The sequence below is a fragment of the Oncorhynchus kisutch genome, linkage group LG18 (assembly GCF_002021735.2).
Source record: "Oncorhynchus kisutch isolate 150728-3 linkage group LG18, Okis_V2, whole genome shotgun sequence".
NCBI classification, from domain to species: domain Eukaryota; kingdom Metazoa; phylum Chordata; class Actinopteri; order Salmoniformes; family Salmonidae; genus Oncorhynchus; species Oncorhynchus kisutch.
The window spans coordinates 14706079-14716869 of NC_034191.2; the positions used below are offsets into that span (position 1 = coordinate 14706079).

The following is a 10791-nucleotide window of genomic DNA, read 5'->3' on the forward strand; positions in this document are numbered from 1 at the left end:
GGCCCATAGAGGACCGTGCTCTTGGCCTCTGGGCTCCAGGGCTCCTGGTAATGAATGACTGGTCACGCCCCAGGGGTTCACCAGGCCTGGCACAAACAGCAGGTGAACAGCAAGCTGACACCTGTACACAGACACACTGGAGCCTGGAAAGCACACAGTTACCCTTCTAATTGAAACAACATGAAATGACTGAGTCATGAGCTGGATGGGTAACATTGTAGTGTGTTTTACTGTGTGGTAACGTCACAGTCCGATCTCCCCATACACTCAAAAGCAGACAGTACGTTACACTGTCTGCATTACTCTCTGCATTACTCTGTCTATATTACTCTATCTATATTATTCTGTCTGCATTACTTTGTCTGCATTTCTTTATGCATTACTCTGTCTATATTATTCTTTCTGCATTACTCTGTCTATATTATTCTGTCTGCATTACTATCTGCATTACTCTGTCTACATTACTCTGTCTGCATTACTCTGTCTGCATTGCTCTGTCTATATTATTCTGTCTGCATTACTCTGTCTACATTACTCTGTCTACATTACTCTCTGCATTACTCTGTCTACATTACTCTGTCTGCATTACTCTCTACATTACTCTGTCTACATTACTCTGTCTACATTACTCGGTCTGCATTACTCGGTCTGTATTGCTCTGTCTACATTACTCTGTCTACATTACTCTGTCTGCATTACACTCTACATTACTCTGTCTACATTACTCGGTCTACATTACTCGGTCTACATTACTCGGTCTACATTACTCGGTCTACATTACTCTGTCTGCATTACTCGGTCTGCATTACTCGGTCTGCATTACTCGGTCTGTATTGCTCTGTCTACATTACTCTGTCTACATTACTCTGTCTGCATTACTCTCTACATTACTCTGTCTGCATTATTCTGTCTGCATTACTCTGTCTGCATTACTCTCTACATTACTCTGTCTAAATTACTCTGTCTGCATTACTCTGCCTACATTGGTCTGTCTGCATTACTCTGTCTGCATTACTCTCTACATTACTCTGTCTAAATTACTCTGTCTGCATTACTCTGCCTACATTGGTCTGTCTGCATTACTCTGTCTGCATTAATCTGTCTACATTACTCTGTCTGCATTACTCTGTCTGCATTTCTTTATGCATTACTCTGTCTATATTACTCTGTCTATATTATTCTGTCTGCATTACTATCTGCATTACTCTGTCTACATTACTCTGTCTGCATTACTCTGTCTGCATTACTCTGTCTACATTACTCTGTCTGCATTACTCTGTCTGCATTACTCTGTCTGCATTACTCTGTCTACATTACTCTGTCTACATTACTCTGTCTGCATTACTCTCTACATTACTCTGTCTACATTACTCTGTCTACAGTACTCTGTCTACATTACTCTGTCTGCATTAATCTGTCTGTATTACTCGGTCTGCATTACTCTGTCTACATTACTCTGGCTACATTACTCGGTCTGCATTACTCGGTCTGCATTACTCGGTCTGTATTGCTCTGTCTACATTACTCTGTCTACATTACTCTGTCTGCATTACTCTCTACATTACTCTGTCTAAATTACTCTGCCTGCATTACTCTGCCTACATTACTCTGTCTGCATTAATCTGTCTACATTACTCTGTCTGCATTTCTCTGTCTGCATTTCTCTGTCTACATGACTCTGTCTGCATGACTCTGTCTGCATGACTCTGTCTGCATGACTCTGTCTGCATTGCTCTGTCTACATTACTCTCTGCATTCCTCTGTCTGCATTACTCTGTCTGCATTACTCTGTCTGCATTACTCTGTCTGCATTACTCTGTCTGCATTACTCTGTCTACATTACTCTCTGCATTACTCTGTCTACATTACTCTCTACCACATGTTTTCGGTTACACTTTTCTTGACACCCAGTGTCATAACATGTCATATGTCATAACAGCTGACATAACCTGTTATAATATGGTCATAACACTGTCAGTGCTCATATATTTAGACCTGTTGTGACATAAATTGCGTTATTTTATGGCTGGTTATGACACCTACACACGAGTGTCAAAACCCATAAAACCTACCACACAAGGCAAAACATTCCATTACACCATAGTCTACTTGTCAACAGTATGTGTATGTTTTATAACATTTTCTGAAATTCACCATATATTATCATTGCAATTGTTCACACATTGATGTCAGGCATGTTAGATTTCAGGAGCAGGACAAAACCACCTCTTTTTGAATGATGACTGATATAAGGGCCCATCTTGCTTATATGGTTATGATGGTCATAATGCTTCATAACAGTGTCATAAAGTGTATTTTCTTAGTCCAAGTAAAGTGACACAGTATGGTCATAATGCTTCATAACAGTGTGATAGTGTATGTGTTCTACAAATTATTTAAAAAATAATGAAAAAAGACAACGTAAAGAATTCGTTCCAACAACAAAGGATTTAAGAAACAAACCTTCAAACTAAAGGAAACTGAATTCAGATGGGTTTTGACACTGTAGGTGTTGATATCAGCCATAAAATAATGCAATATATCTTACAACAGGTGTAAATATATGGGTCATGACAGTGTTGTGACCATATTATGACAAGTTGTGACAGGTCATGACAGGTTATGACAAGTTATGTCAGCTGTTATGACATATTATGTTATGACACTGGGTGTCAAATAAAGTGTTACCATGTTTTTTCATACAAGAGTTATCTATATAGACATGTTATGGTACAGGAAACATAATTACTACATTTTAAACTGATCATCAGGTTATCCATGCAATTATTTGGTTATTTTTTTCATAAACATGCTTTTGCTAATTGCTACATTGTTATGACACGCATAATCAGACAAAATATGTAGGAGTGGTAGGTTTCTCACATAATGGTAGGCAGCTTACATAATAAGCAAGCATAGCTGTTGTGAATATTTACAGAAAGCTATCAGGCAGGGATTACATCACTACATGATGCTAGTGTTTTCTTCTACTGTTCCCTGTGTGCAGGTACTCTCTGTTTCTCTCTCCAGGAACTCCTGCCCACTATGAGACTCAGGGCTGATGTCTGGGGAGCTCTCACTGTTATTTGTGGGGGTGTTTTTCTCTGCAAACACCTCCTGGGATCATTTCTGTTTTCCCCTCCTCTTACTTCCCCTCCTCCACCACCCCTACGAGGTGCAGATTGACTGGTAACAGGTCTGGGCTATTCCCCATTGCCTCATTTTTATCAAAGTTCTTAAAGTTGTTCTTTGCTCCTTTTATGTACTTGCCCAGGAAGTTGCCTCCATCGCCCTTTGAGCCAAAGGACTTGCTGTTCTGCAGGTTCTGATGGAACTTCTTCATATCAGAGTGAAGTCTCCCCACCCCCTTGTTCAGCTCTGTGATCCTGTTCCCCACATCTGTTTAAAAACAAAACCCCATGAGAGATAGAAACACAAAGAACAATATGTAGCAGTCACTGTTCTCAACTTTAGGTCAAGGTACCTGTATAGGGCTAATACATGCTTTACTGTGGGCACATTTAGTCCCTCTACCTTTACGTGTCGCCTCTCCAAACTCCCTGCGGGCTGCTTCTATGTAGCGCTGTACCAGCGCCTTGACCACCTGCAGGCGATATGACACTCGGTCCATCCCTGCCTCTCCACTGTTGTTCATTGTACTGTTGGACTGGAAGTGTAAAGGAAAAAACGTATGAGTCTGAAGTGATTATGCTTCTGTGTAGTAAGGTTGGTAAATATAATGTGTATATATCTATAACCCACCATAGAGGCAATAGGAGGATAGTCTGGAATTTTCTTTCGGTTGCAGCAACAGAAAAAGCCCCTATTACAAAGGGAAAAAAACACTTGCCGAACGGTTTGATGACAATTTCCACTGTTTAAAGCTTGTTACAGAGACCGGTGTTGCAGTCAGTGGCCAGCCTACCTCAGTAAGTAGAACAAGGCCTTTGGAGAGGGGACGAGGTTGAAGGGTACAGGTATAGTGGAGCCCTCTCTGAAGTAACTCAAGTAGAGCTTTGAACGAGCAAACTTCCATTCAACATCAGCATCATCCTGACAGGGACCAAAAGGATGACAGTCAAAGAGGACATTGTTAAAACACGTTTTTTGTTTTTTGAATAAGTTTCCCTCACATGTATCATGCACATGTTAACATGTTTGATATATTGATTTGCGATGCAAGATTATTATTTTATACCTCTATTTTCTGGAATGAATTAGTGATCATGGCGATAAGCATATTGAGCAGGATAATGACAATGACGAGAGTGAAGACCCCATACAGGACCCTGCCCACAAACTGAGCCAGGACAAAATCTGGCATGTCCACATAGCCTTGATTAGATGCACCAAACATGGTCCAGAAGAGAAAGCTGAAGGTTTCATTGAAGCTGAAACCAAAGGAAAAGTGCAATAGGAATGAATGCATAGAGCTCTGAAGGTTTGGAAGATTTTGGCAAGTTTAGAACTGTCATACCGTCCAAGATGTGGAGAAGTTGCGTAGGGCACATAGATATTATTCAGTCCACAGAGAAAAGCTGTTCCAATGATCATCAAGAGAAACATGAACCTAAAGGAGAAGAGGGAAGAAGTGTTGTATTTGTGTTGTAGTAATTTGAACTATACAACATTAAGTTCATTTTTATATTTGCGCATTACTTTCTGGAGTGTCATTTCGAAATACAAAGTGTCCTGACGTGTCCTTGTCTTACCTCATCATGTCATCTATCATTATACCAATGGAGATCTGTAGAGTACCCAAAGACTCATGGGCAGGCAGGATGTAGGCCAGTCGGGTGAAGCTGAGCATGCTGGTCACAGCGAACAGAATCTCTGAGATCAGCTGAGGGTCCTCCTGCCACCATTCATCCCGCACTGCAATAAGACAGGAAATAGCCATACATGAAAATTCATAAAGATCAGTAGGATTACACCCAATAGTGTACTTTAGGTGATCATATACAGTAACAGGATGTTGAGTTGTATGTTCCGGAATTAAATATAATATACAATACCGATGTCTTGTTGGTATGTACAGCTCACGTGTTTGGGTGAAGTAGGCACACTTCTCAACCAAGTTTTGGTCTTGGCAAACAAAATGACCAATTGCCATGATGAGGACTCTCAGACCGAAGGAGGCCAAGTACATGCTGAGTACTATCATGTCCAGAATGTTGGACCAGTCCACGATGTAACCCTTCAGACCCTCCGCCCACACATTCTTACACTCACTCCAGAAGAAACCTAGAGGGGAAGGATCATGTCGTTCCCATATTTTCACATTATGCTAATAGCATTTATAGTTAAACTTTCATCTCTAACATGCTACATACACTGAGTATACCAAACGTTAGGGACACCTTCCTAATATTGAGTTTCCCTCAGAACAGCCTCAATCTGTCGGGGATTGGACTTTACAACGTGTCTAAAGCGTTCCACAGGGATGATGGCCCATGTTGACACCAATGCTTCCCACAGAGTGTGAAAAACCCAGCAGCATTGCAGTTCTTGACAAAAACCGGTGCACCTGGCCCCTACTACCATACCCTGTTCTAAGGCACTTACATTTTTAGTCTTGCCCATTCACCCTCTGAATGGCACACATACACAATCCATGTCTCAATTGTCTCAAGGCTTTAAAAATCCTTCTTTAACCTGTCTCCTCCCAACATCTACACTGATTGAAGTGGACCTGGATTCACCTGGTCAGTCTATTTCATGGAAATAGCAGGTGTTCTTAATGTTTGTACACTCAGTGTATAAAGGAGCCTATACTTTACAAAGAGTTTGTAAAGAGTTTGTGGTATGAGAGATTGATGAATTGATAGTAAAAAATTATAACATAGACCTACCGACCACCCAGATCATATGGAGGGAGTTGTAGAGGATGTTTTGCTGCCGAGATGCGAACTCATCGCGGTACAGCTCCATGAAAATAGACTCAGCTAGAAGGGCGATGATGAACCACAGGTAGGAGGCAGAGTGCAGCAGGAATTTGATCACAGGTATCTTCAAAGTCTTTCCAATCTGAAATAGAAACACAAATCCTTACAACACATCTGAAAAATGTATTTTACTCTAGGGCTGGATTCAATCAATATCGGGGGAAGTATCGTGGAAGATCCGCGTTAAAACATGAAGACAATTTCCGATTGAGCCGACATATGCAGTGTTAACTGTGAATGCAGTCTCCGCAAACACAGGGACATTGTCTTTAAATTTAAATTGAGCTATAAACTCGGAACTTCCGCAAAACTTCTGTGATATGGATTGAATCCAGACCCTACTCTTAGCTCACCTTGGACTTGGGAGCGACCCAGTAGATCACACAGAGGAGAGGCATGGTGAAGAAGATCCCAAGAGACACCGTGAGCTTCCAGACCGTCTTGCTGCCCCGCCACCCTGGGATGTTTCCACACCAAATGGACGACAGCACTTGCTGGCAGATGGGATGACTCACAAACTAGAAGTGGAGAAAAAACGGTGAAAGTAACACATGTTATAAACGTTTCTACTTTTATTCATTTGAAGATAATTTAGTTTGAGTACAATACAGGTGGTATGGGGTAGGTAAAGTAGTTACCAGTTTTTGATTGTAATTGACTGCAAGGCGTAGGCGTGACAGGGTTGGAATCCCCTCCTCAAAGGTCTGCTCGTCCAGTTCATCTTCATTATCGTCATCACAGATGTTCAGGACCGTTGTGACCTCACTCTGGTTGCGACACATGGCCAGCATCTCCACTGCGAACTCCTGACACAGCTCTTCCAGGCTCAGGTACTGGGGCTGAGGAACACAAACAGAGACATACAGAGACTGAAACAACTAGATACACCAGCAGACCTTTAGATATGTGAGCCTTCGTTCTTCCTTTTCTTGACTTCATGTGAGCTAACATTCAAATTTTATTTACTTTACCTTGATGTTAAAATGTTACCAACAAATTGGCTCATTCATCCCCCCTCCTCTCACCTGTAACTATTCCCCAGGGTGTTGAGAATGAGAATGTGTTCTCAGTCAACTTACCTGGTAAAATAAGGGTAAAAAACTGTAAATAATATTGTACTACGTTGTCATTTACCCACAACATCAATTAACTCATACCTTAAATTCAGGTTCTTTCTTGGAGAGCTTGCGTAGCTCCCGGCTGAGTCTGAAGGCACTGAGCATGGCATCCTCTGTGGTGATGGAGAGGTATGCCCGGCTGGCCATGCCCCGGTAGGTGTTGATACGAGACAGAGAGAACTTCAGCAGGTCATACTGACGGCCGTTCCTGCACTCCAGACAGGTACAGGAGATAGAGTGAGGCAGAGGGATGGCATGACCCTTCTTAGTCAACATTGTGACAATGTCATACAGGTCCTTCTGACAGGCCAGGGTCAGCGGGGTCACTCCGGGGGCAAACTGGGAGTCATCAATGGAGTGGTCAAATATGGCCATGGAGAATGAGCGCACATCCATCTTGTTGCCCTTTTCCTGGTCCAGTCGGTCCAGGAGCCTCTTGACCACCCGGGGCTGGTTGGTGTCCACCGCCACCAGCAGCGCCTCGTAAATCTGCCTAAAGTCAAACTTGACGCCCAGCATCAGAGCGGAGAAAGTGTCCTCATTGCCCATGCGGATGGACAGGTTCAGGGCTTCTCTCCACAGACGGTCCTCAGACTCATCCAGCTGGCGGATGATGCCATCCCCTGTGGACAGCAGGCTGCCCACCAGAATTGCGTTGTCTTCTTGAATGGCTGCTATCAGCTCCGGGGGGAAATTAAGCTTTTTGTTCACAATCGCCTGCCATTGGTCTGGCTGAGAGAGGATTTAACATGACATGTTGTAATGTACAGTAATTGAATACAATTATCCAGAATATCGTGTTATGAACCACAATTTTACTCAGTAATATTTTCGGCATTTATATTATATAGTAACTACAATGTTTTTATCTCATAGTAGGCTATATATATCAGAGTAATCAGTTATTCAAACATTCAAAGTGTAACCCAAAAGTTTTGTTTACATAAAACGGTACAACAATATTAGAGCACAGGAAGTCTTACCGTAATATTGTCCATGTTGGTTAGCAGGGACAACAAATGAAATCCTCCTTGTCGAGAACCTTCATCTGTAATGCATAATGTAAGTCCATATAAGACTGGTCGTTAAGTCGTGCTTGAGGAGAACAGACTGAGACCTAATGCTCCAGACAGTCAGAGCAGAGACCTGTTGCCTCTGTGTTGCCTGCTTCTGCTTTTACCTCTGCTACTGTGTAGATCAGCACTGGGGATTCCCACCAGAGCACGTTAACGCAACAGAACAACCAGTAACAGGCGCCTCCCAAGAGGAGTACACCAATTATCACAGAGCATCTCATCGAGGTTTTAGGATTTGTACGGTGTCTCATTTCTCTTCAATGTTTCTATATCATTTTAATTCTGATCTCAGACCTGGAAATGGGTATCTGTGGTGTATTAACAATGTAGGCACTTTAAGATCCCACAAAGGGCCTATGGCCCTGTTGCTTATAGCCTAATGTAGGTTATCGACTGATGTTCACATGGATTTTACAGCTATGGTCCATCAACAAAGTGACCGTCTCCAACAATAGGCTATGTGCAGAGTATACCTCGATATAAAATCATTTAAAGTAAAAAGTATAAAGATATAATTAGCATAAAAATGAACATTTCTGTTAGACAATGAAAACAGCAGGAACCAATTAATGAGAGGCGCGAAACCTGTGCATAAAAGCCATGCACTTGACCGGCGCGCTCACACAGATATGGCAGAGGAAACTCACAGATATGGTGAGTGGAGACAGGTTTGCGTTTTCCCAAAAGAAATACAAACATTTCTATATAACTGGGAACCAAACTTGCATTTGTTTGTTTATATGACTAATAATGTACAAATCATGTTTGACGTGACTATTGGTAGAATAGTTAAGTCAGATAGCAATGTTCGTAACAAACAACTAGGCTAGACCGTTTGTGATAATCCCATTTTACACAGAGGCGTCATACAGCCATTATTTTAGAGGGGGGACAAAGTATGTGAGGAGAGAGTGGGGGTGTTGTGGAGGAGGGTTCTGGAATTCAGAGAATTTAGCATTTTTAATTGTGTTTTCCTGTGTAAATTGAACTGGACTCACCCCTCTCTCCCTTTGCCCTCAGAACAGCATCAATTCATCGGGGCATCGACTCTACAAGGTAACCAGGAAACTGTTGAGTGTGAAAAACCTAGCAACATTGCAGTCCTTTGACACAAACTGCCTAGCACCTACTACCATACCTCTTTCAAAGGCACTTACATTTGTTGTGTTGCCCATTGACCCTCTGAATGGCACACATACACAATCCATGTCTCAAGGCTTAAAAATCCTTCTTTAACTTGTCTCCTCCCCTTCATCTCAACTGATTGACGTGGATTTAACAAGTAACATCAATAAGAGATCATAGCTTTCAGCTGGATTCACCTGGTCAGTCTGTCATGGAAAGAGCAGGTGTTTTTAATGTTGTGTATACTTAGTGTATACTACTCACACACTTTGTATTGCATATTTGAAATATTTACCTGAATTCCTTACCACCCCACTAAATGTGCCACTACCAAAACATAGTGGGAACGTAGCAATAAAAAGAGAACCATGCATCATTTTGATGAACCTTCTATTCCAGATACATTTTAGAAATTATATTTGCATTTATCTCCACTGGTCCTCTCTAAAATGCTCAATGTTTGTCAAGCCCTGACCTTAGAGATCCTTATTATTCTCTATGTTTGGTTAGGTCAGGGTGTGACTCGGGTGGGAAAATCTGTTTTCTATTTCTTTGTGTCTTTGGTTGAGTATGGTTCCCAATCAGAGGCAGCTGTCTATCGTTATCTCTGATTGGGGATCATATATAAGTTGTCATTTTCCTTTTGGGTTTTGTGGGAACTTGTTTTCTGTATAGTTTATTTTGCCTTACAGAACTGTGCACCTTTGTTTTTGTCATTGTTATTTTGCTTTTGGTGTCATCAATAAAAAATAAATGTACGCCTACCACGCTGCACCTTGGTCCGGTCATTCCCTAAACGAGGAGCATAACAATGTTGGTCAGAATCATGGGGGAACAGAGGGTTAAATCATGAACAAGTAATTGTAACCAGGTGTGTAAGACAAGGACAAAACAAATGGAAAATGAAAAGTGGATCGGAGATGGCTAGAAGGCCGGTTTTGTCGACCGCCGAACGCCGCCCGAACAAGGAGAGGGACTGACTTCGGCGGAAGTCGTGACATAGACATTGCCATTGAGGGCTTCCACCATTTAAAAGTTGTCAACTTGGTGTGAATTCCTCTGGGTTGGGAGTGATCAGCCAATGATCAGAGAATTATCTTTTGTTAAAATCCAAGGGTAGCCTAGTGGTTAGAGCGTTGGACTAGTAACCGGAAGTTTGCAAGTTCAAACCCCCAAGCTGACAAGGTACAAATCTGTCATTCTTCCCCTGAACAAACAGTTAACCCACTGTTCCTAGGCTGTCATTGAAAATAAGAATTTGTTCTTAACTGACTTGCCAAGGTAAAAAAAGAAAAAACCTTTTTTAAATGTTAAAATATTTTTTTATTACAAAACACACAAGGAAGGGGTAACATTAAAGTATTAGAACATCAAGGACAAACAATACAGCATCAAGACACTATCAAACATGTGTCAGTCTTTCCACAACAGAGCCATCCTTATGTGTGAGGGTGCGTGTCATAGTTTCCTTTTTCATGATCACAAACTTGTGAAGCCCGAACCCTCCAAGATCCCCCACAGTTCCCC

The 10791-nt window shown here is 41.8% G+C and overlaps 1 protein-coding gene across 1 annotated transcript; it reads right to left on the bottom strand.

Annotated features, from left to right (window-relative positions):
• Nucleotides 1-2684: 2684 nt before the first annotated feature.
• On the bottom strand, nucleotides 2685-8061 carry trpc2a (transient receptor potential cation channel subfamily C member 2a). Its single transcript, XM_020508509.2, has 13 exons — nucleotides 8047-8061; nucleotides 7103-7795; nucleotides 6584-6784; nucleotides 6299-6463; nucleotides 5853-6027; nucleotides 5044-5244; nucleotides 4713-4875; nucleotides 4478-4570; nucleotides 4199-4391; nucleotides 3926-4053; nucleotides 3763-3823; nucleotides 3535-3667; nucleotides 2685-3399 (listed from the first exon to the last, which is right to left on the bottom strand). Exons 1-13 carry the CDS (start codon nucleotides 8059-8061, stop codon nucleotides 3146-3148), a joined length of 2475 nt encoding a protein of 824 aa, XP_020364098.1. The 3' UTR covers nucleotides 2685-3145.
• Nucleotides 8062-10791: the final 2730 nt, after the last annotated feature.

Bases quoted from the DNA above. Each gene is read 5' to 3' on its own strand.
- trpc2a (XM_020508509.2), bottom strand. The intron at 4,876-5,043 runs GTGAGCTGTACA...GTCTTATTGCAG, and splicing joins TGCCTACTTCACCCAAACAC to TGCGGGATGAATGGTGGCAG. The intron at 3,400-3,534 runs GTAGAGGGACTA...GTTTTTAAACAG, and splicing joins TGGAGAGGCGACACGTAAAG to ATGTGGGGAACAGGATCACA.